The sequence below is a fragment of the Furipterus horrens genome, unplaced genomic scaffold (assembly GCF_987537825.1).
Source record: "Furipterus horrens unplaced genomic scaffold, mFurHor1.1.pri manual_scaffold_12, whole genome shotgun sequence".
In the NCBI taxonomy this organism is placed as follows: domain Eukaryota; kingdom Metazoa; phylum Chordata; class Mammalia; order Chiroptera; family Furipteridae; genus Furipterus; species Furipterus horrens.
In genome coordinates this window covers 56075673-56102379 of record NW_028327182.1, presented here as the reverse complement: position 1 = coordinate 56102379, position 26707 = coordinate 56075673, and the positions used below count along the sequence as shown (strand labels likewise).

General features: G+C 41.2%; 1 protein-coding gene across 2 annotated transcripts in view; it reads right to left on the bottom strand.

Moving 5' to 3' along the window:
• Positions 1 to 26707, bottom strand: part of UBAC2 (UBA domain containing 2) — a 243675-nt gene that overhangs the window by 46494 nt on the left and 170474 nt on the right. For both annotated transcript variants that reach the window (XM_090258506.1, XM_090258508.1), the window contains one exon: positions 14673 to 14918. In XM_090258506.1, the coding sequence (XP_090114632.1) occupies positions 14673 to 14918 (246 nt within the window). The remainder of the gene's footprint in view (positions 1 to 14672; positions 14919 to 26707) is intronic.

Below are 26707 nucleotides of genomic sequence, written 5' to 3'. Positions count from 1 at the left end.
AGAACTAGTGAACTGTATATTTTAAGTAGCTGAAATATGAATTCTATCTCAAGAAAGCCATTTAAAACTAAAAAACAAAAACAAAAAGAAAACAAAACTGAGTACTTGAGAGCACTTTTAATACACTAAAAATATTTTACTAAGTGAAAAATAAATAATAAAAATGCTCTCATGGTTTACAAGGCAGATATGACTCATAATAATGCATATGTTAGATGTTACCTAAAACTGTTGCTGGGGTGGATAAAGAAACAATTTTCACAGCCACAAAATGTTACTAAGAGAAAGTGAGAGAATATAGCTAACTCAATTAGACCAAATACTGAGAAAATAACTGAAATACATGTATGAATAATGGTGAGCAGGTCAAATAGACTGCTCAGTGATGATTATCCAGAAACAATGGGAAGCCCAAGGAAGAGAAGAGGTAATGAAAAATTTAGTACCAACTGACTTCATTGCTTTGTTGACAAAATTCCCACTTGGCTTATACCAAGCACGATGCACTCTAAGTGGGTTTTATCTTAATTCCTCTTCTAAATTAAATGTAGACTTTACAGAAATATCTTATGGGAAGATTTATCACCAAGTTTATGTTGTGGTATATTATAGGTACACCTCAGAGATATTGCAGGTTCAGTTCCAAAGCACCTGTATAATAAAGCAAGTATCGCGATAAAGAGTGTTGTTATCTTTTTGCCAGTGGAGGGTCTTGCCTTCAATTTGTAAAAAATGAACAACTGTGAAATGCAATAAAGCAAGCTCAATAAAACAAGGTCTTCCTCTACTTCTGGCGAAGATGGAGGCTTAGACTAACATGCTGTCTGCCTCCACAACTAAGAAGGAATACAACTACCTCAAAACCAAAAATAACCAGAAATTCCAGAAAATAAAACTACATGGAAGTCAAATGTTTGAAGTTATAAACCAGTGGTGCTCGTCCAGATGGGCAGGAGGGGCGAAACCAGGCAGAGAGGTCGGGCTGTGCTGTCGTAGGCAGCAGCAGGGATAGCAGCAGGACTGCGAGAAACGCCAGGGGAGCAGTCCTGGCTGAAGGCAAAACCCATCAGCTCGCGATTCTAATGCTGGGGAAGGCAGACCCCCCATTGCCTTGGACTGTGAGGCGCAGAGGGCGTGGGGACAGAGGAAGAGGCTCCCGGTCTCTCAGCGGAGAGTAGCGACAGGAATCCATCTTGGACCGCAGCCCCCACACAAAGCACCACAGTGTGGTGAAAAAGGTCGCTGGGTTGTGACGAATGCTCAGGGTGCTGCACCGATAGCAAAGGAGGTGTGACAGCCTGGCCCAATAACAAAAAATAAACGAAAATGGTCCAAATGACAGGAATAATGATTGAAATACCAGTCATGAAGCTAACCAAACAGCAAATAAAGGAATTAACCAATGAACAAATAGGAAAACTTTCTGAGGCTCAGTTCAGAGCTATAGTCATAAGGCAGCTTACAGAATTAACAAAAGATATTGAACACGATGGGAAAGGAATGAAGGCTAGCCCTGCTGAAATGAATGAAAATGCATACAAGACAAGTGGTAAGGAAACAAAAACCAGGGATCAAATCAACAAATCGGAACATAGGGAAGGAACAAACAGTCAACCAGTGCAGAAAGAGGAAACAAAAAGTGAGGAATATGAGGAGAGGCTCAGAAACCTCTGGGACAGCTATAAGCGAACAAACATTATCATTATAGTTTGCCAGAAGGTGAAGAAGAACTGGAAATTGAAATTATGTGAAAAAATAATGAAGCAGAACTTCCCTAACTTGGGGAAGGAAACAGACTTACAGGTCCAGGAAGCACGGAGAGTTCCAGAAAAACTGGACCCAGGGAGAACCACACCAAGACACACTATAATCAAATTGTCAAAAATTAAAGATAAAGAGAGAATCTTAAAAGCAGCAAGAGAGAAGAAGAGAATCATGTACAAAGGGGTCCCAATTAGACTATCAGCTGATTTCTCAAAGGAGACCTTGCAGGCAAGAAGGGACTGGCAAGAAATATTCAAAGTAATGAAAAGCAAAAACCTACAACCATGATTACTCTATCCAGTGAAGCTGTCATTCAGAATAGAAGGGCAGAGAAAGTGCTTCCAGGACCAAGTAAAACTGAAGGAATTCATCAGATCCAAACCACTGTTATATGAAATGTTAAAGGGACTTGTTTAGGAGAAAGAGGATCAAAACTATGAACATTAAAATGAAAACTGTATCACAAGAACCAACAACAGAAGCTAGGGAATTGAAACAAAGGCAAACTAAGTAGGCAACGGGAGTGGAAAAAGAATAGGTATGGGGAACATACTATGGGGAGGTCAGCGGGGAGGGGGAAAGGGGGAAAGGGAGGGAGATGGTACAGGAATTAAGAAGCATAGTAGCAGGGAATGGAGTAGACAGGAAGAGGTTGAGAAGAACTATATGCACAACCAATGAACATAGACTAAAAGGGGGGCAAAACTGGAGGGAGGGGGGCCACCGGGTGGAGGGGAGCAGAGGGAAAAGAAATTGGGACAACCGTAACAGCATAATCAATAAAACATATTAAAAACAAAACAAGGCCTTCCTGTAATGCCTGTAACGCTGTTATCATCATCAACCAACATGAAAATGATAGTCACACCAATAAGAGAGAATTCGGACTTCAGTGAAAAGCTGCTTTGAAAGCTGCTGGCTACACAATCTTCTGGAGCAGGGGTTTGGCAAAGTTTTTCTGTAAAAGGTCAGATGGGCATGTTTTAGGTTTTGAAAACCAAGTGATAAAATCAATGATATTATGTAGGTATGTAAAGAACCACTGAAAACGTAAAACAATTCTTAGCTTTGGGTTTGGGCCACAGGTCATAGCCAACTGACCCTTGTTCTAAAGGTTGCAAGAGTAATAACTATCAGCTTCTAAATCAGGACTCTCTCAAACTTCCTGAAAACCGGGAAACAGGTGCCCAATGTAATCATTATAACTAATATTTGACAGATCTTTCTGGTATATAAAGTAATTTTCTATAAATTATTTTATCCTCATGTCAACCCTATTAGATAGTGTAAAGATCTGCCTGTCAACCCAGGTTGATCCCTCAACTTCCTTGCTGTTTTCATTTTCATATCTTGTGGCTTTTCTACTGTGAGCACATAGGTTTCTTCCCTTATGACTAGCAAAAAGAGGCAAATATGTGCTGGGAAGCTACAGAGACTCATGCAGAAATTCCACCATTCAGATGTTCACTATTAAAGGAAAATTCAATGACTGCTCTGGAGGTTTGAATGCAGAGAGGTTCTGCAAAGCTTGACTGTGGCCATTTACTATCACTCAGTGAGCAAGCACCACCTAACCACCATGAGTTTCCTGAAGCCATCGAGAATCCTTGTCTTCTCCCAACTGGTCTTCTTTCTCCAGTATCATCTTTTCAACTGATGGTTCAAATTATGGCTAAAGTAATCTTTCTTAAAAACAAATCTAACTTACTCTCCTGTATAAAAGGTTTCAGTGACTCACTACTTCTAGCAGGACAAAGGAAAATAGAACTCTTAGTGTGGCATAAGACCTACTATGTTCTGGCCTTGGTTTTCTCCCCAGACTCATCCTTCACTGCCTCTTCCTTAAGAAAACCCTGAGCTTAGGCAAATGTTGTTCCCACAGCTGTTTGAAGCCCCTGTGCTTTTCCCACAAGGTTCCCTAGGTCTGAAATGCCTACCACATGTTGGCCTCTTCTGGATTCCCCTCAACCACACAGGGCTTTGCTGAGTCCCCTGGGAAGAAATAGAACACTCTTTTTGCTGCATACAAACTCCAACAGAAACCTAGCCATAGTATTGACTCATATATCTTCCCCTGGTGGGTTTTAAACTTCTTGAAGGTCAGGGCAGTGTCACTCTCTGAGGGTTTTGCAGTGCAGCAGAACCGAAAGAGACAAAAATAAGTAAAACACTCAGCTCCTGTCCTTCAATGGGTCATATACCACTTGATGAATGAATAAAGCCTGTGCAGTTATGTAATGGCCCACAGCTACAAGTACCAAAATGATTTTGAGATGTCACCAGCCATGAGCCGGCAACTCAGTTAGGGGAAGAGGACTGATTCTCAGAGCAGGAGCTGTTGAGAGCAGAACTGAAGTATATCCAATACACTGCCCCTACATAAATCTACAGAAGAGCTGGAAAACTGAGGGTGGAAAAGGAGATGAGAAATAGAAGAAACTACAGCATTATTATGTGGTAAATTCAGATTTCATCACCACGAGTCCAGAGCGCAATCATCCAAGAGCTTCTGAGTAGTTAATTACTGTGAAAGTATTCAGAAAGATCACATCACTGTGCTTGACAATGAACTTAAGGACTCCATACACTGACTCTGTCAGCATTCTGGTCTCAAGCTCCAGATGAAACAAGGTCTATGGAGTTGTTACACTTTTCACTGTCCTTTAGAGCCATGTAATTTGTACATGTTACAAAGCATATTAAAAATATTTTCAGTAGTATAACGACATAGTTGACTTTAAAGAACATAGATGTAACTATCACACAGCTGATCAGAAGACAAGTAGTGCTTGTTCTTGCTCCACTTCCATTCTTTGCATTATTTCTTAATATGTTGCATTTCCACTGAAATTCCTTTAAAAAGTGAACCAATTCTTGTTGAGTCTACTAGTTTTTTCCTAGTCATTATCTCATCTTGGCTTTCTTTTTTTTTTTTTTTTTTGTGGCAGCAGCTGAATCTGAATATGCATTCTTCCTGAAACATTCTACTCTCCAGACTCCCTCAACTTTCCTGATTTTCCCCTCACTGCCCCCTGTAATTCCTTTTCTTCCTCCTCTTTGCACTCTCTAAACATGGGTCTCAGGTTGTCTTTAATGGTTTGCTTCACACTTGTCCTCTCAGGGGATATCTACTTTCTAGCCCTGATTATTTACCTGTACTCAGTTGGTCACAGTACATTAAGTAACTCTGTAAATATTTGTTGTACACATACTTAGTCATTAACTCTCAGATATGTGAGTTCCTACTATGTGCCAGGCATTGTTCACATACTGGTGATTCAAAGAAAAAAAGTCTCCATCCACTCCAAGACACACTATTGGTAGAGAGGCAGCTGTGGTGAGTGCCATGAAAGAGACACCCAGGGGCTATAAGAACAGAGAGAGGATCAGATCCAGCTGGGAGGTTGGAGAAGGCTTCCCAAAGGAGGTGATATTTGATGTGAACACTGAAAAGGAAACAGGAGTTGGGCAAGCAAAAATTGTGTATGTGTATGTATGCGCACGTGCAAGTGTGCGTGCATGTGTGTGTGTGTGTGTGCGTGTGTGTGTGTGAGAAAGGAAGTTAGTAGGGGGGAAGTTTGTTTTAGGTAGAGAAAAGGGCAGATGTGAAGGAAAGAAGAGAAGCCCCAGGGGCTATGAAAAATTAACAAATAGTTCCAGGGTTAGCCTGAATTGCTGCACACAGGATCGGAGGAGATGGGGCTAGAAAGCAGGAAGGGGCCTTGTTTAATGAGTTTTAACTATCTTGAAAGCTACAGAGGGCTTCTGAAAGATTTTAGTAGAAGAGAAACAGTTAGATTTATGTTTTCAATGAGATCACTGGCTGGTTTGGCTCAGTGGATTGGGCGTCGGCCTGCGAGCTAAGTGTCGCTGGTTCGATCTTCCAGTCAGGGCACATCAGAGAAGGAAAACTCTGATTCCAAAAAACCTCCGCTGCCTTGCGGCATACCTCTTCAGGGGAAAGGCTAAGGGAGTAAACCCCGACAGAAAATCCGGAGCCGGAGTCCCTAAGGCGGTTTGACGTTGTAGTCAACACCGGCAACTCCTGCGGCGCACCTGAAGCCAAGCTGTATTGACTCCGTCTTTCCCTTGGACCCTTCAGCTGCGAAGAGAGGGGGGGTCTGCTGCATGGGCAACAGCAGACCCTCCATATCACCCTGCCCAGGCTCTGTAGCTTCAGCTTCACTGGAGAGGACACTCCAGCGTCATCGCAAGATGTCGATTCAACACGGGAGGAGACAGATACCGAGTCACTCCCGAGTCGGACTGCACAACCATTCTCGGCGGTGCAGATAGACTCTTAAGAAGCTACACCATCGTCTCTCGAGACGGACGGCTGCCGACGACAACTCTGGGGACGAATTCTGGGGCAAAGTGGGGAGAGAGAGAGACGGTTGTGACAATGTTAGGTAAGAGGCTACTGTAGAAATCAAGTAGGGATGGTGGCCTGAACTAAGACAGTGGGATGAAGAGAGGGGGAATGACATATTTATATCAAGTAGGAAGACTCTGTGGTACTTAATTGGGGGAGGGGTAAGAGAGGGATATGGATGCATAACAGAAAAGTCTAAGGTGAAGCCAAGATTTACTGGTTTGGGCCTTTGGGTAGATAATGGTGCTTTTCATCACATTAGGAAATAAGAAGGAGAAGCAAATTTAGCAAAGAAATGGTAAATTTCAAGTGCCAGTGGAGCATTTTAGTAGAGATGTCCAGCAGGAAGTAGGATATTTAGGTCTGGAGCCCAGGAGGGAGGGAGGTCTAATCCACAGATCTAAATCTGGGAGTGTGAGTTTATTACAACAGTGGTAAGAGTGATGGACTGGGTGGGTCACCTGCTGGGAGTGTATAGTGTGAAAAGCTCAGCAGGCTGAGGAAGTAATAGAACTTGGGAAACAACAAAGTTAAGGGGTGAATAGAAGAGTTCATTGAAGAGACTGCTATTATCCCAGTCAAGGCATTCATATAGCTGAGAGCTGGATTTTTAAAATCACCTTCAATCTGTCTCTTCCTCTGTGCTCTCTCCTTTCTCCTATCCATCTTACACACCGCAATATGATGAATTTGTCTGAGATAATTGTCTTGCCTTTATTAGTAACTAAACCACTTTTCACTGCTTGCAGTGACAAAACCCAAATCAGTTGTCAGGTTTAAATATACCTCCCTCTATTACATTTGCTGTGTTATTTGTCATTTCTCATTTTGACTCTTTCCACATGTCAAACAGGTCTTCCTGTGTTCTTCCCTTCCCAGGGCCTTTTTCTCATATCCATGCTTTCCTCAATCTTGCTGGTGCTCTCCTCTGGGATAATCTGCTTCTTCTCTCTGTCCATCCAAATCCTGCCCATCCTTCTAGTCCTCAAAACTTCTTTTCAGGGAATCGGTTCACACTGATGATGTTTTTCTCAGGTATCTTCCTGCTCTGGGTACTCCGGTGAATATTTCAGTGTTCTTGGATGTTTATATAATTCAAGTATATCTGTCTGAGCTCCCTGAAGTTGATTGCAAACTCATAAAGGGAAAGGACATGTCACTTCTTTTGTGCCCACAGAGTACCCACCAGTCTTGGTCAGAGAGTCTCAAGTATCAACTGACAGAGTGACTGTGACCCAAGCAAGAACCACAGGAGGTGGGTGACAGAAAGCACTAAGCAGCTTCCAGGTGGTGAGATGAAATACAACAGAGAGAAAGGAAAGAAAGAAGAAAGAAAGAAAGAAAGGAAGGAAGGAAGGAAGGAAGGAAGGAAGGAAGGAAGGAAGGAAGGAAGGAAGGAAGGAAAAGAAGAAAGAAAGAAAGAAAGAAAGAAAGAAAGAAAGAAAGAAAGAAAGAAAGAAAGAAAGAAAGAAAGAAAGGAAGGAAGAAAGAAAAATACATTGAAACAAGACTTTAGCAGTACTTTGAAATTATAAACTGCAGGCATATCAATCTAATGTATAGTAAGTAATTGGTAACTGAAAGATTTTTCTGACCAAATAAATTTAGGGTTCTATGAAAAACATATAAAAATCATTAGTTTTAAAACAAGTAACAGATTTACTTTAAAAGCAATAACAATTTAAGGTTACCTACAATAAAAGGTACAAGGACATTAAAACAAAAAGATATTTTAAAAACATATATAAGATGGAAGCAGAAGTTCTAACTAGGCTGAACAGTTAATTTGATTGAACATTGGCACTAAGTTTTCTGCCGCCAAAGCAAAAAAGGAAAGAAAAGAAAACCACCAGGAGCTCTTACAACTGGGAAGCAGCCTAATGAAGCATCAGGGGCAGAGGCCTTGTGGTTGGACACATCTGTGCCCCAATCTGCTCTCCCATCGGCAGGTGTGTGTCCCTAGGCAAGCCAAGCACCCCAAGCCTCAGGGGACATGAAGAAACTCAAGGCCCATGTTGGGAATAAATGAGGGGGAAACTAAGTAAGCCAAGGACTAAAGAAGTAGTGTGCTCTTCACTCTCCAGCAGACCAGTCAACATAAAGCCTCTGTCAAGAGTCCAGGGGCTGGGATTCTGAAACTCATATGTACAGGGGTCAAGACCAACCTTGGAAACTGGAGGAGCCTGCCAAGCAGGGGTAGAACAAACAGACCAAAGGACAGCACTTCACAGATGCCTGGATCACATGTACTCTGCAGGGATTTTGGTCTGTTTTACTTGGAGTATTTCATTGATTCTTAACCTGTACAACCTGGCAGATTCTGTGGTATTTAAAGTATAAGTGAAGGAGAAAAAACTGTGGGATTTGCAGTAAGCCACAAGGGGAAAACCACAATCTAGATCCCTAGGGTCCTGGAGCAAGAACGTGTACATACAGCAGAGAATTATACACTTTTGAAAAGTTGCTGCTGGACCCTGGGGATAAGATGTCCCTGAACCATGGGCATAAAGTAAGCATGTGGTCAGAAGTGTGAGACTTACCAAATTTTAAGGTCAGGCGGACCCAGAGAAATCCATCCTCGGATGGAAGTGGTGTATCTAGGGTCAGCATGAGCAGGGCTGGAGGGCGCAGGTGAGCTACAGAGGCAGGTATGCCTAAGACCATCATGTCAATTACCTCTGTTGCACCAAAACCTCTTCCTCAGTTCACATCTCCTGCCACACAGGGGTGGGTCCCTTATGACCAAGTGACAGAGGAGGAAAATAGCCAAATTTGGTTCATAGATGGATTGGCTTAGTACACAAGTGAAAGTTGAAAATGGATTGTGGCTGCACTATAGCTCTACTCAAGAGTGATCTTAAAAGAGTGATGAGGGGAAATCCTACCAATGGACACAGCTTGGGCAGTGCATTTGGTCATCCACTTTGTGTGGAAAGAGAAGTAGCCTGAGGTAGTAATATGTATGGATTCACGTGGTAAATGACTTGGTTGGCTGGTCAGGGGACTGGAAGATAGGGGACAAGGAGACCTGAGGAAGAGAGATGTGGCTATAGCTCAAGGAATAGGCATGAAGTGTGACATCTGTTTTGTTTGTTAATGTTTACCATGGACATCCACCACAGAAGAGGGAGACAGAATGACTCACCTGGTCAACATCAGCCAGACACCAGCCTCCCCAGTGTTGGCACATGAACAGAGAAGCCAGGGTGGCAGGGATGGAGGCTATGCACAGCCCTACTCCCTAAGCAACAGAGAGCAATGCTGAGGCCCAATGTACCACCATCCCTCAGAGAGAACCAGCATCATTCTGTGGTTTACAGAATGCTTGTTTTGCTGACCAGGGTTCTAAATCATATCACATCAGACCACCAGGCCCCCTTACAGCAAAGTAGGTGCAACAGTGGCAAGACTGTGTAATACATAAACCCTCTCACTACCATACCACTTGCCAGACCAATGAGACAGCTGCTAAAGGTGTAAGTAAAACACCAACTTAGAGATGATACCTGCAAGATGGCACTCCAGGTTCTAGTGTGCAGTTTAACCCTAAAAACCCTGCTGTGTCCCCAACAGGAAGAACACATGGATCTTGGAAATAAGGGGTGAAAGAAGTTACCCTGATTACGATCCCTCCCAGTGACCTGTTTGGGAAATCTAGGCTTCTTATCGCTATATCTCTAAATTCCATGGGTTTACAGAGCTTGGCTCACAGGAGGGAATCCTCCCATAAGGAGAAAAAGCTAGAATGCCATTACATTTTAAGTTACAGTTGTTAACCAATTATTTTGGCCTCTTGTGCACAAAACCAGCAGGCAAGGAAAGAAGTCATTACCCTGGCAAGAGTAATTGACCCTGATCATCGGGAAAAGGTATGGTTAGGGGCACAAAAAGGGGAAAGTGTAATGGGGTTGTGAGGCAAGACTGCTGAGGGACAAACAGGGGACCCCAGAAGCAGTGCCAGAACTAGCACCTATTGAGAAAAGGGTGGAGAGCTGCAAAAGCTGCAGATTGAAGTAGCCTGCCTTCTCCAAAGGGAGGGACTGAGGTAGAAGGGAGATTGCCCCAAGGCAATTGTTAACAGGCCAGCAAGACCTTACAACCAAATAGCCCCAGGCTCCCCCAGCAAGGAGGGGCAGCAGGAGAAGGCTACTGCCTCTGGCAACTGTAAACAGTGAGCTTGTGTGGCAGCCAGCAACAGAGCAAGGGGCAAAGCAGCCAGCAGGGAGAGGGGCAGGGCTGCTTTCCCCAGAGTGTGGACACCTGAGAGGGCTTGGGAAGCACTGAAGGCAGCCGGGGGTTGAGACTGGAGCTGGGGAGTGCTTCCATATCCCTGGGGTTTAAGTAATCAACTCAGCTCATGATCCAGCCACAGGGAGCTTTGTACTGAGGCTGCCACCTGTGCTGACTGGAGACTGCCTCCTTGCTCAAAATGGTGGCTGAAGAGGGTCAACATGGCCGACATGGCCCACATTGCTTGAAAAGCTGGACACTCCCACAGTGCATGGGATTTGGGGGGAGAACTTTTAAACAGAACAAGGTCAGAAGCCTCCAGCTCTCTTCCTTGCCTCACGCCCCTGGTTGGGGAGTGCTCGGAGCTTATGCCTCTCACTGTTGGAAGCCAGTCCTAAGAAGCGGGGTCACACATTGAGATATGTGCCTCGTGGGCCACCAGCCCTTGTGACACTGCAACACACCACATGAGTCCTGGGTTGCTTCTGTAACTGGTGTTCCCAACAGTCCCCATAGCCTGTGGTTTTGGGGATAGGGGGACAGTGCAGCCTTTAAGGTACTAGTGTCTTAGTTATGCAAATGGCTACAGCTGCTACAAGGCGCCAAGGAGATGGGAGGAGCTTTGACCATAGAATGGTGACAAAAGAGCTTACAAGATTCTGCGAGTGGCCAGGATCGGTCACCACACTGAGTCACATGCAGCAATCAGGATTTTAAGAAGAAAGGCGGCAGCCATTTGGAGAGGGGAGCTATGCAGTCTGAAAGAAGGAAAAGAGCCAGGCAGAATTAAAAGTGGCAGCCAACTGGCGCACTGGCCCACATGGTTTGAAAAGACTGCAGAGGCACCACACCAGCATGCTGTGAGGTTTGATGTGTAGGAAGAGAGCCATGATATAGCAGCTAGGCAGCTCTGTAGGACAGCTGGTTTGATACAGGAGAGGGAAAGGTGGCCTAGGCTAGTAAGAAAGCAGGCACGTTGCTGCTTTGATTGTGCCCGCTCCAGCTGACTCTGAAGCCACTGAGGACTCCACCTTGCAGACCTGGACTTTCTCTGGACTCTCTCTGGACTCTTGGAACTCAGGACATGTGAAGGGGACTCTCTTAGGAATTGTGCCTTTCCTGGACTTCATGATCCAGTGCAACATGGCACATGCTTTTTTGGGCTGTTATATGGAAGTAGATGACATTGTACCCCAGATCCTGAAGGCAAGAGCTGACAGATAAGGAATGGCGAACTTCTGGGCATGTTTTTGGTTTATAGCCTTTTGGGGAGCAAGGTAAGTGCTAGGTTCCATGGGGGAACAGGGCTCTGAGCTGAAGTTCTCCCAGTCCTCCCCAGGTTGGAATATTGTAAATAAAGGCCTGTTTTTCTCAACACTAATTGTTGGATCTTACACCAAGGTGCCTCGTGAATGAGCCCCTTTTGCTTGGTAACACTTCCACTCTCTCTCCCTGAGATTGGCACATGGAGGCATGAGCTGGGAACATTCCTCGGGCTCCGGGGGCACAGGAGTCTTGGGTGCTGGGGCTCCATGGAGTTTCCCCTGCATGACTGTCTAGAGTGATCTGGCAGTGCAACCCACTCAGAGAGAGAGAAAGCCAGGGAAGGCCATGGGCTCTGATGGCAACTGGCAGGAGAGAGAGAGAGAGAGAAGAGAGAGAGAGAGAGAGAGAGAGAGAGAGAGAGAGAGAGAGAGAGAGAGAGAGAGAGAGAGAGAGAGAGCCTGGAGCTGGAGAGATAGATACCCATTTGAGTAACAACCTCAGGCTCCAGATAAGCAGTAATGGGGAACTTATGGGCATGGATTTGCACTTTAATCATTCTGGGAACAGGGGAATTTCTGTGCTGTGTGGAAGAGGCTGGCTTGGAGCAGGAATGCTTCCAGCTCCCTCAAATTAGAAACCATGTTAATAAAAACCTATTTCCTTCCCCACAAATCTTCATACTATGCTGGTACAAGGTGGCAAGTGGCTGGACCCCAGGCTGCCAGGTTATAGAGGGAAGATTATGTGTGGCACCCAGTGATCCACTAGAGCATCTCTTGGTACTCCCTTAGTCAATTTTTTAACAACAAATGGGCAAGTGCAACAGAAATAGCCTGGGAAGGACATGGTGACAGGGGTGAGGGCATGTGTCACTTTCACCAACAAAGCCTTCTAGCCAAGAGTGAGGGGTCTCTTGAACGAATAAGTAGAGGAGGGAAATGACAATCAGTATGATCTCGAGACCTCCTTTGGCAGAAGGGAATGTAATTTATCTTATGAAACTTCCTTTTGAAAGTTTCTTACAGGAGAAAAGCGCCCTGGAATCTTGGAGGAGCTGCTCCAAGAACTTAGGTAAACCAAGAAAATCCAACCAGCACAAAGGGTGGATGCTCTGGTCTGCTGCCCAAATCGCCCACATCTCCCAGAACTGAAGTGCTCAATTTTCCTGCTGCTGGTGGTGCTAACACCAAATATTTCTCAAGGGACACACCCTCTGTGGATGTTGTGTACTTGATGAGAACCAGTAAGTTCAAGATCTCAATCGGCACCCAGTAACTGATTAGTGAAGGTTTAGTTTCAGCTCCTTGTCTGAATTTGGGGCAACTTGTGAGGGTCCTCCCAACTGCAGAGCCCTCACCCCTTTTTTGGTAACTACTGTTCAAAGTCCACCTCTGTCTTTCACCATCTGCCTGGGGACTCCAATCTGAGAAATACTTTTCTGCCTTGCTAATGAGCACAAGACCCATAGCTATCTAAAGGGGAATCTCCTCCTAGGTATTTCAAGGATAGCTCATTGATATATTTCCCACAAGTCTGCTCTTCTGATGTTGGTGAAATGCCGCTGTCATCGACCTATCCTGTTATATAAGCAAGAAACCTCATAATCATACACTATTCTTTCTCTCCTCCCCAGCTCCAGGTTCATTCAACCTGGAAAATATTTATATTCACCTTTACTCAATTTTCCAGCCACCAAGCAAGCATTCCAAGTTCTCAAATATTTCATTCTTCTCTCTGTTTCCTTGAAGGGTCTACCTTCTCTTCCTGCTAAACATAAGACTTAATCTGTAGCCTATGTTCATCTTGGATCCAATTCTCTACATCCAAGAACTTCTCTAGCACCTCGCTTTCATCTCTCAATCATACAAAGGTGACTCCATGATCTACACCTCCAGCTTTAGCCTCTCTAAGAGAGATGACTGTCCTCCATGTTTAACTACACCATGGGTATCTTTAGTGTATGTTCCACCTCAAATTCAAATACACCTGTAGGGAATAACATTCACTTCTCTCTTTCACCTGCAGACTCAGCCCATTGATAAGGGGCCTTCTTCTTCTTCCCACCCCAGATACGAACTGAGGAACCATGAATGTCCAATGGGACAGCAGGAATGTCACAACTGATTCCACTTCTTCAGACTACTGTGAGGCCTATAGACATATGTCTCACTCCCAGTGAATGTAGGAGATAAGAAGATGGTAAGTGAGAAGAGTATGCTCTCTCATACCCTAGAGGGTAAAGAAGGAGAGAAAAAATAAAAAGCCCAGAATACTGCATCATAGAAGCATCAAAGAAAGATCAGGTATGAGGTTTTAGCCTGACATACAGGTGGGGCAAAAGTAGCTTTACAGAGAATGTGAAACAGCATTTATTCATGTATTATATTATTATTTATTAATTATTATATTATTTCCCATACAAATAACTGTAAACCTGCTTTTGCTCCACCCTGTATAGTAACTCTTGAAAGACAAATGTGGTATCAGATTATTTGGATACAGCAGTTTATTGTAGACGAATGCTCAATATGTCCTGATGACTGAAGACAAGGCTAAGAAAATACAGCATTTATTTGATTTACTCATGGGTTGCTCCTTTGAAAATTTTCTTATCTTCAAATTTTCTCCATTTCAACCAAAGAAAATCAAGAAGTTTTACATTTGCTTTTCACTCCAGAGCACATGATAATAAACATTTTAACAGGAAGACACTGTGGCTTTTACAAGATTATAAAAACAGATAAATATCACATCTTGTTAACCAGGTTGGTGTTTCTCTAAGAAATAATGCTTATCTAATAGAAGCAAAACAAGAATGTCCAGTTTGACCAGTCTTTCAGCTGCAATTTATTTTTTTACCTTAAAAAAAGAATAACCTAAGAATAGGCACTAACAGAGACCTATATTTTATTTGGAAACTTGTCAAATATCCACGCAATGCAGAGGAATAAAATATAGTCTCTACCATACATATAGTCCACAGAGGAAAAGTTTACATAGGCCACTGAGTATTTCTGAGTTTTTAATTATTATTGTTTACCTGCTGCTGCCTTTGTCGCCTAGCCTGTGCAAACTGAGAAAGCATCAGCTGCTGATCAAGCACCTCCATTCTCTGCTGTCTCTGGATGTCCACTGTAGCCCCCATCCCGATTCTGGCTTCAGTGGTGGGTTCTGAAGATGAGAAGATGGGCTCAAGCGTCCAAGAAAAGAACTTTGCCATCCAGCTAGGGATGTACAGCACTTGATGAACTTGTAATATTTTGTTGTTGTAGCAGATACCGGAAATCTAAAAGAAAAAAGTCCAATTGGATTGTTTAAATGAAGTCAAATTTAAAGAACATAGTTAATATAGAAATCAATAACCACAAAATATTCCAGATGGTATTTTTCTTCACTATAGCAGCGTCATGTGATGACCAAAACTCCTACCAAGTTGCAGAATACTAAGCTGTAAGAATCAACAAAAATTTTAATTTATTCAGTAAAAAAATTTGCTTTTATTAAATTAGGAAAGAGCAAAATCCTAACCAACTAACATTCAACGTACTAGTAAAATATTTTTAACTCAATGTTTTCATTTTTTAAAACGCCACAGATCTGATTATGAAAATACTTTCACAATAACACTGTGGTTATTTTTATTGGCATGAGGCCATTAAAGAAAGATATTGTTAGAAAACAACTGCTGTTCAATGATGTGACCCAGCCATATAATAAATTTATCAGAAAATGAAGGCAATATAAAATTTCATAGTGCTTTAATAAAGTTTTCTATTATTTTTTCTAGATTTTTAAAATCTTTGTCAATAGTTAGCAATTAACAATTCTGTTTACAAATACGCCTGTGTTTCATCTTTAAGGTAATTTATGTGGCAGGCAAGAGAAGTCTAAAGATGGTCTATGTTTTTTATTTGCTTTTCTTTCTTTTTTTATGTTTTACCATTCTTTTTATTCTGTAATGGAGTGTTTTTTTAAAAAAACTTTTAAAACTTATTTTTGTCTATTTTATTGATTATGTTATTACACTTAACCCAGTTTTTTTCCCCTTTGCACCCTATGCCCCATTCCCTCTTTCCCTCCAGCAATCTCCACCCCTTAGTTCATGTTCATGGGTTGTGCATATAAGTTATTTGGCTTCTCCATGTCCTGTGTTATTCTTAACATAATTGGTAGGAACAAAATAGGGTGATGTTTCTTTATCACCTGCACCATTTCCCCATTTTCCCTTTCCTCTCCCAGCTGATAACCCTCCAAGTGAGCCCTATATCTATGATTTTGTTCTTGTTCTGCTTGTTTGCTTAGTTATTTTTTATTTTAGATTCAGTTGGTGATAGTTGAAAATTTGTTGTCTTTTTAATGTTCATAATTTTGATCTTCTTTTTCTTAAATAAGTCCCTTTAACATTTTGTATAATGTGGGCTTGATGATGATACATTCCTTTATCTTTACCTTGTCTGGGAAGCACTTCATCTGCCCTTCCATTCTAAATGCCTTTGGCATTTTAATAATGTGTCTAGGTGTGGTACTCTTTGGGTCCAACTTGTTTGGTACTCTCTGTGCTTCCTGGACTTGTGTGTCTATTTCCTTCACCAAATTAGGGAGGTTTTCTTTCATTATTTTTTCATGTAAGTTTTTAATTTCTTGCTCTTCCTCTTTTCCTTCTGGCCTCCCTGTGACTTGGATGCTGGCATAATTGGAGATGTCCCAGAGGTTCCTAAGCCTATCCTCAGTGTTTTGAATTCTTGTTTCTTCTTTTTGTCCTGGTGAATGTTTATCTCTTATTTTCCAAATAGTTGGTTTGGATCCCAGCTTTCTTCCCTTTATCTGTTGGTTTCCTGTGGATTATTCTTTATTTCATTTAGTGTAACCTTCATTTCTTCCTTTATATTTTTGCCATACTCAAGGAGTTCTTCAAGCATCCTGATCACCAGTGTTTTGAACTCTGCATCTGATAGGTTGGCTAGCTCCGTTTTGCTCACTTCTTTTTCTGGTGTGTTCTGTTCTTTCATTTGGGCCATATTTCTTTGTCTCCTCAATTTAGCAGCCCACCTGTGTTTGTTTCTGTGTATTAGGTAGAGCTACTTTTACTCCCTTAGTAGCGTGGCCTAATGTAGAAAAGGCATGTAAATTGTGTTGGCTAGAGCCTTAGATAATCGCCAGGGTGCGGCAACCCACTTCACTGCCTTGTGGCTCTGTGGGGAAGGCTCGGAGAGGGGACAATGCCACCACCTCACTTCTAGTGGTTTGCCCGGTGCCTGCCCCATTTCCAGTTACTTCACCCCCTTTCCACGTGCAACTGGCATCCTTCCAGATGCAGCCCTGGTGGTGAATCCCAGACTGGCTGGTTTTGTGTATGTTCTAAGACCTTGCTGGCCCTTTAAGTGGTGAAAACCTGTCAGTTTCTCCGCTTCCCCAATCCCCACTGTTTTTACAGCCAGAGGTAACTGGAGTCTATCTTCCTGTGCTGGAATCCTGGACTGTGTTGCCTGGTCTGGGGCTGGGATTGCTGGCTCCCAAGGTATCCCTCCCATCTATTCTGCTGCCACCTTTCCACACCACACCATCTCTCCACCCATCTCTGCATCTCCACCCCTCCTACCCCTCTGGATGAATGTGTCTTCTTTAAATCCTTGGTTGTTAGACTTCCATACAGCTCGATTTTCTGACAGGTCTGGGTCTTATAGTTTTGAATTCTGGTTGTAATTCTTTCTATGGTTGTGTGATGAGGTGAAGTGTGTCTACCTATGCCTCCTTCTTAACCAGAAGCTATATATATTGGTCTATGGTTTTCCAGGTAAAAATGAGTATGACTATTTATTTGTGTTAAAAAAAAAATCCTTAATTATGTGAATTTGATTCTTAGATAAGAAGTTATTCACACCAAATTACAGCATATTCAGCAACTTTCTAATAGAAAAGTACATGTTAATGTTTTATTAATAAGATTAATTAGGCAAGAATATATTGAGCTTCTGCCATACACCAGGCCCTGTTTTGGTTCTTAGAATACAGCAGAAGACATGATTAACAAGGTCCAACTCTTTGAGAGGTAACAGAAGTCAATACAGAGAGCAGACAGTAAAGAAGCAAGCACACAAAACTACTCCAGACAAGCTCTATGAAGGTAATAAAATAACGTGACTTAGAGCAGGAACTTCCTTTAGGTAGGGTGCTCAGGGAAGCTTCAGAGGAAGTGACACTTGAGTGGATATCCTAAGCATAATGGGATACCAGTTATTTGAAAAATAGGAAAAACATTTCAGAGAGAGAAAACAGCAAATGCAATGCAGGAATGAGTTTGGGAGTGTCTATTAGAAATCCTGGTGGAGCTATCAAGTGAGTAGTTGGATATACAAATCTGGAACTCGGGGGAAAGTTAGAAGAGATAAAAATCTGGGAGTCTCTGGAACTGGATGGCATGTAAAGCAATGGGATTAGATGATGTATTATGAGGGTGGGGCCCTATAACAGAAGAGAGAAGAGGACTTTGTATTGAACCCAGAGTACACCAATATTTTAGGGAGGGACAGAGTAGAAAAAGCCCGTAAAGAAAATTGAGAAGGGGCTGCTAGTGAACAGAAAGAAAACTAGGACGGTTTAGTATCAGTAAAGCTAAGAACACAATGTTTTAAGATGGGAATATGAGTCATCTGTGTTTAATACAGCTCAGAGTTCAAGTGAGACAAAGAGAAAAATGACCATTGCACTTGGCAAAATGGAGGCCTATGATGACTTTATAAGAAGAGTTTTGGTGCAGTGGTGCAGCACAGGACAGACTAAAGTAGGCTAAAGAGTGAATGGAGCCCTGGCTGCTGTGGCTCAGTGGATTGAGCGTCGGCCTGCGAGCCAAGTGTCACTGGTTCGATTCCCAGTCAGGGCACATGACTAGGTTGCACGTCAGGTCCCCAGTTGGGGGTACAAGTGAAAGGAAACCACACAGCGATGTTTCTCTCCCTCTCTTTCTCCTTTCCCCTCTCTCTAAAAATAAACAAACAAATAAATAAATAATTTTTAAAAAAGAGTGAATGGTAGAGGACTTCAAATAGAGCTAAAGAGCAAGAACACAGAAGCAGACTCTTGAGTAATGAGCACTTGGTATACACAGCAGAAATGGGTTAATTATAGGGAAAAGGATTCATAATCTCTTCATAAGGATAAAGACAAAACAAGGCACCCCTTCCTGATACTATACACATCAACTCCCAGTGGGTTAGGGACACAAATATAGTTCACAAAACCATAAATGTCTCTGCACAAAATACAGAAGGAACATCTTTTTGGCAGTGGGATGGGGAAGAATTTTTAAATAAAATGCACAAAGCACAAACTATAAAAGAAAACATACATTTATTTACATTGTAATTTAAAAGCTACAGTGTACCAAAAATTACCATAAATGAAGTAAAAGGTAAATTAAAGAGTTTGGGAAAAGATATTTAGAATTCTGGTAGTCAACAAAGGTAGTGTTCAGAACACATAAAGAAATTATAAATTTATAAAAGAAAGACAATCAACCTAATTTAAAAAGCAGATGAAATGGCAATTCCAGTAGGAAAAATTCAAATGGCTAACAAATACATGAAAAGATGTTTATCCTCACCTGTTTTTAGGGAACTGCAATACAAAATGAACAATGTTAACTATGACAACAATTGACAAAAACTAAAAAAATCTGGTATCAAGTTTTGATGAGGGTAAGGAGAACTGAGAACTCTTACACAGTCCTGAGGGAGGTACATTGGCACAACCACTTTGGAGAGCAACTTGACAATACAGTCATCCCTCTGTATCTGAAGGGGAATTGGTTCCAGGACCCTTGCAGATACCAAAATCTGAGAATGCTCACTTCCCTCATATAAAATGGTACAATTCACACATAATGTATATTTGCAAATAGGTCACAGCAGGGTATGCCTACACGTCATTTTATTCTTGTGGATTCAGTGCAGTGATCAACATGTGGCAAATTCAAGTTTTGATTTTAACATCCTGGGATTTCTTTTCTTTCTTTTAAAAAAGATATGTTTGATCTGTGGTTGGTTAAATATGTGGATGAAAAACCCATGGATAGAGAGGGCCAACTGTACCTAGCAGAGCCGGAAGTATGCTTTAGAAAATACTCAATAGCAATGCTACATATAACAGCTAAGAAATAAAAATGTGTCTCCAGTAGAGAAATGGCTGAAGAGTGGTTTATCTAATGAAAGACTAAACAGCAGTTAAAATAAAGTCAGTGTACATGTATTAATAAGTTTTATAAAAGGTACCATATATTGTATTCATCTTTTTGCAAAACTTCAAACCAAAATCTAGTATTTACTGTTTATAGACACATACTTAAGTAGTAAGTACAGAACCACAGAGAGCGGTTTCTTCTACAGCAGAATGACTTGTAGAGCAGAGGACTATTTGTAATAAATACACTTTAAAGAGAGAGAGAGAGAGAGAAAGAGAGAGAGAGAGAGAGAGAGAGAGAGAGAGAGAGAGAGAGAGAGAGAGGAAGTAAAGATGGCAAAAATTATAAAATGAACTGGAAGTGAGGAAGTTGAAATTCCTTTTCTGAAGATCTGGGTAGGCAGGAAAACAGAAAATGAGGCTGTAAAATAGCCAAGTTACACAATTTAGCTCTAGGTAGCAAAATGTTGTTATAAACATAATGAAGTATGAAAAAAGTTCACCAAATCAGAACTGTGAGATTTGAGTTAAGTAAAAAGTTAAACATTTTTATTTTAGTCTCAAGTTATATATTTAACCATGATCGTGGGTGTGTCCGTTTCTCTTTTCAGTTCTGATGGTTTTAACTTCGTGTATTTGGAAACTGTTCATGTATCTGGAAGCTATTAGCACACATATGTTTATATTGACCCTATTAACATAAGAAAATGTTTTTAGTAATACTCGTATAGTAATCTATTGTTTGATATTAATATGACCATTTAAACTGTTTCCATGATATATCTTTCTTCATCCTTTTTAAAAATTTACTTATTTTTAGGAAGAGGGGATAGAGAGGGAGAAGGAAAGGCAGAGAAACACTGATTGGTTGCCCCCAGTCCCTGACCGGGGACCGAACCCTCAACACAGGCATGTGCCCTGATCAAGAATTGAACTGGCAATCTTTCACTTGGCAAAACGATGCCCAACTGAGCCACACCAGCCAGGGCTTTCTTCACCTTTTTACTTTCAACAGTTTTTCTGTCTGTGTTTAAAGTATGTCTTGTACATAACATATAACAGCTTCTTGTTTTTAAGTCCAGTCTGACAATATCTGCCTTTTGACTGAAGTGATTAACTATTTACAGTTAAAGTACTTACCATGATATAGTTGGTTTTGCTATTTGGTTTCTATTTGTTTCATCTGGTTTTTGTTCTTTGTTCCTCCTGTTCTACTTTAAAGTCTTAATTTCATTTAACATCACCCTCATCCACTGTGCTACTTTTTTGTCTTATATATTATACCTATATATCCAATAAGTCCATCAATAGTGTTATTTTTGCTTTATGCAATCAGTCTTTTTTCACTTTGCTTTTATTGTTGACACTATTACAGATGTCCCCCACTTCTCCCCCTTTGCCCGCACCCACTCAGCTGCTGTCCTCTCTTCCCTCTGGCCATCATTACACTGTTATCTGTGTCTATGTGTTATATGTATGTCTGTGGGTTATATGTAATCATGTATTTTAAAGAAATTAGGAGAAAACTAATGAAAAGGCATAGTTATTGCTTAAAGAGTTCACAATTCAGTAGGGGTTTTAATTTTTTTTGGTGGGGAGGAATAGGTTATAGATTGCCTCAAGAAACTGATGAAGGCTGAAGATGTCACTTAACTACCATCATGTATATATCATACTCATAAACTGTGTATTCAGTTTCAGTCAGATTATCCTATGAAGAATTAGAATATCCTATCCAGTAATAAAAAAATATATTACTACAAAATATGGTAGGGATAAAATAGGGCTTTTGTGTTCATTTGCTTAAATTTCAACCCCAATACTACTTCCTATTTGAATGATCACTGTTTAGCTTCAGTGCCTAGAACAGGATCTGGCACATATACTTATATTTTACAAATACTGTAGAAGTATTTGCTGGGAGAATGGCAAATAAATAAATGCTCCACAAGAAAATATTATCTTAGATATTTTTAAAGGAAATTGGAAAGTTGACAGTAGATACACTTTTTTTTTATACTAAGTTTATACTTTCCCATAGGACAAAAGGGTGGAGTTCACCTGTTCATGCTTCTGGTACTCCAGCATGACCTCAAGTTTTCAAATAAACTGCTATTGTAAAATGTTATAGGTATCCACAAAGAAGTAAAATATGAAGAGCTTAGAGTTTAGCTTTCCATAAATATTTGATAATCACACCACCTATTCTATGAGAAGATGGGATAAGAATATTAAATTTTACCTCAACACTGCCAAAAGCTTTCAGAGTATCACTATTATACTACCTTACATTTACACATTACTTTTAACTTTAACTTTCATTATCTCATAAACCCTTCTCATAGCCATTTTGAATGAGAGTTTTTGTGAAACCCAGTTTGTGGAAAAAAAAAAAAGGTTTAAATATAGACCATCTTCTCAGATTTGCATGCCACAACAGGAGAAACTAATGAAGGAGGCTCTAGCAGGCCTTCAGTGCTGGGAAGCCCAAGATCAAGCTGAGAGTCCCAATGACAAGAGAAGCAGTAGCAGCAGTGAACTCAGACAGGCCAGGTGTCAGGTTCAGGATGTTGAGATACACTGAAAAAAAAAAAAAGCGGTGTGTGTCTGGGAAGGCCAGCCAGTCCTGGAATCAGGACCTGCCAAGCCCCGCATTCCTACCGGACCGCACCACAGAGGGACAGCTGCAGATCGGCTCACCAACCCGAATCTGCTTGGAGATTGCTGCCTACTGTGGGCGCGGGGACCAGCGGAGTCCTATAGGGAAACAATAGAAAGGTTTCCGTGAAGCGGCCAGAGGTGTGGGAGGACCGTGAGCGGCCCAGACTGTGGGAAGCTGTATGATCTGAATCTGGGTGGATATCCCCTGAACAGGCAGGTCTGGGATCATGACCCCATGCCCCGGGTGCACGCATTGTGGCGCCAATTAAAAGAGAGGAAGCTGAACTGGGCTGGGAGAGCTGCGTTAGAAACAAGGTCTCGGTCAGAGCTCCAGACCGGCGGGCAGGGTGCGCAGGCGAACGGTGAGACGGCGAGCTATCCAGAATATGGGAAGCTATGTGAACTGAATCTGGTGCTGGCAGCACCACATACCGGGCGCGTGCATACATCACGGCGCCACTGATCAGAAAAAAGTGGACCAGGGCCAGGAAAACTGTGTTAGAAACATGGTCTTGGTCAGGGCCCAAAGCGGGCAGGCAGAGCGTGCGGGCAAACAGTGAGGCGCTGCCAGCCAGGGACGGAGCCTGGTGCTGCAGCGTGGAACACAGAGAACTCTTGGAAGGAGAAGTGAAGGCAGGATCGAAGGCAGGATCCAAGGCAGGGCGGGGACTAGGATCATGCGCACTGGCTTGCCAACAGAACGGCATTACTAGAGAAGCTTGAGGACTGCTGAAGGGTGTCGCAGGACAAGTGGGAAGAGACTCAACTCTGCAGCTCACAGCAGATACTAGAGCTCCTCACAGCCAGCCAACCAGGAAAAATTTTGAAACTCATGGGATTTTGACTAAGTGTGGATCCAGAAAAAGAAGACTGCACACAAAGGCTGAAAAGAGTAAAAATTTTATTTTTAATTTTAATTTTTTTAATAATTTTTTTCTCTTTAAACTATCTCTTTAATCTGTTTCATACCATCTCTCCCTTCCATCCTTCATCTTTAATTTTTGTTTGTTCATTTGTCTGTTTTGTTTAGCCTCCCTTTCACACTAAATATATAGCATATAACTACTATATAAATCTAATGCTATACACTACCACTTCCTTACTTTATCCTGCATTCTTCCCTCTCTTTTTTATTAACATACAATGTAAATATTACTTACTGTCTTGCATAGTCTTGACACTATTTGCTACTATTATTAATCTATCAACGCCCCTCTCAAAAATCATCTTTTTCTGCATTTAAAACAACTCTTATCTATTTCTCCTATAGTATAATAGTCCCAACCTCTCTACATTTATATTAATACTGGCTCATTTGCTGCTGATAGTGGGATAGAGGGTGGGGGATATTTTTGAGGGTGTGGGTTTCTTGCCTGGGCTCTGTGTTTATGCTTTTTACAGCATCTCTACAAAAGAACCCAAGACAAGGTGGGCAGAGTGACTCTCAATAATTAGCCAGATGGAAGGTCCCACCAAAGAGTAATGGAAATATAACCAGACAGCAAAAATAAATGACATAAAGGGTATCCCAAGAACATCAGGATCAGGAGATCAAAGAGACTGCACCACTGAAACCCCCAGATCTCCTATAAAGAATCTCATACCACAAAGGCGGGAAATCAAAGCAGACAAATAAAAAAAAAACAAAAACAAACAAGAAGAATCCAACACGGGAAGACACAGAAACAACCTCCCAATGAAAAAAAAAAAAAAAAAAAGAGGAATCCCCAGAAAGAGAGGTAGATGGAATAGACATAACCCAAATGTCAGACATGGAATTCAAAACAATGGTGATGAAGAAGTTCATTACACTCGATAACCTCAAAGATAACTATGACAATCTCCAAAGAAATTACAAACAGCTCCAAGAAAATTACAGAAAAAGTACGGAGAACTACACCAGCATAAAAAAGGACATAGAAACTATTAATAAGAACCAGGAAGAAATGAAGAATACAATCTCTGAACTAAAAAACACAACAGAATCAATGAAAAGCAGGTTAAACGAAGCAGAGGATTGGATTAGTGAGTTAGAGGACAATGTAGAAAAAAATTCCCAGACAATACAACAAAATGAAAAAAGACTGAAAAAGTATGAAGAAGGTCTAAGGGAATTACATGACAACATGAGACAAAATAATATCCGGATCATTGGAATAAAAGGAGAAGAAGAAGAACAAGGAATAGAAAAGCTGATAGGAAAAATAACGACAGAAAATTTTCCTAACCTGATGAGAGAAAAAGTCATGCAAGTCCAAGAAGCACAGAGAGTCCCAATGAAGAGGAACCCCAAAAGGCCCACTCCAAGGCACATCATAATTAAAATGGCAACATTTAAAGACAAAGAGAGAATCCTAAAAGCAGCAAGAGAAAAACAGCAAAAAACATACAAGGGAGATTCGATAAGGCTATCGACGATTTCTCAACAGAAACACTACAAGCCAGAAGGGAATGGTCAAAAATATTTCAAGCAATGAAAAACAAAGGCCTACAACCAAGAATACTCTACCCAGCAAGGCTCTCGTTCAAAATGGAAGGTGAAATAAGGGGTTTCACAGACAAAGGAAAACTAAAAGAATACATCTATACCAAACCAGCATTGCAAGAGATGCTAAAAGGAATGATCTAAGAAAGAGAAGAAAAAAAAAAAGGAAAGGAACACTGGTACAAGGCAAATGAAAAAATACATGTCAATAATAACCTTAAATGTAAATGGATTAAATGCTCCCATTAAAAGACACTGGGTAGCAGAATGGATATGAAAACAGGACCCACATATTTGCTGTCTACAAGAAACACACCTCAAAACAAGACTTACACAGAATGAAAGTGAAGGGATGGAGAAAAGTATTCCAAGCAAACGGACATGAAAAAAAAAGCTGGGGTAGCAGTCCTCATATCAGACAAAACGGATTTCAAAGCAAGGGCAATAAAAAGAGACAAAGAAGGACATTTCATAATATTTAAAGGAACGATTCATCAAGAAGATATAACACTGATAAACATATATGCATCCAACATAGGAGCACCCAAATACATAAAGCAAATACTAGAAGACCACAAGAAGGATATCAACAACAACACACTCATAGTAGGGGACTTCAACACTCCATTATCAACAATAGACAGATCATCCAAGCAAAGAAACACCAAGGATATACAGGCATTAAACAACACACTAAACCATATGGACTTAACTGATATATATAGAACTTTTCACCCCAAAGAAGAAAATATACATTCTTTTCAAATGCACATGGGACATTTTCAAAGACAGACCACATGATAGGACACAAAACAAGTCTCAACAAATTCAAGAAAATTGAAATTATATCAAGCATCTTTTCAGAACACAATGCCTTGAAACTAGAAATTAACTTCAGAGAAAAAAATCAAAGACACCCAAACTCATGGAGAATGAATAACACGCTATTAAATAATGAATGGGTTAACAATTACATCAAAGAAAAAATCAAGGAATTTCTGGAAACTAATGATAATGAACACACGACAGCCCAAAACCTATGGGACACAGCAAAAGCAATCCTAAGAGGGAAGTTCACAGCAATACAAGCATATCTGAAAAGGATAGAAGAATCTCAAGTAAAAAATCTAACCCTAAAGCTACAAGAACTAGAACAACAACAAACAAAGCCTATGGCAAGACGAAGGAAGGAAATCATCAAGATCAGAGCAGAGTTAAATGACATAGAGACTAAACAACCAATTCAAAAGATCAACAAAAGTAGGAGCTGGTTCTTTGAAAAAATAAACAAAATCGACAGGCCTTTAGCCAGGCTCATCAAGAAAAAAAGAGAGAAGACCCAAATAAACAAATTCAGAAATGGAAGAGGAGAATTCACGACTGAATACCACAGAAATACAACGGATTGTAAGAAATTACTACAAACAACTGTATGGCAAGAAATTTGACAACCTAGAAGAAATATAGACAAATTTCTAGAAACATATAACCTTCCAAACTGAATCAAGAAGAAGTAGAAAGTCTCAACAGTCCCATAACAAAGATGGAAATTGAAACAGTAATGAAAAATCTCCGAGCACACAAAAGGCCTGGACTGGATGGCTTCACACGTGAATTTTACAAAACATTTAGGGAAGAACTAACTCCTACCCATCTCAAACTATTCCAAAAAATCCAAGAAGAGGGAAAACTCCCAAACTCTATGAAGCCAGTATTGCCCTAATTCCCAAACCAGGTCAAGACACAACAAAGAA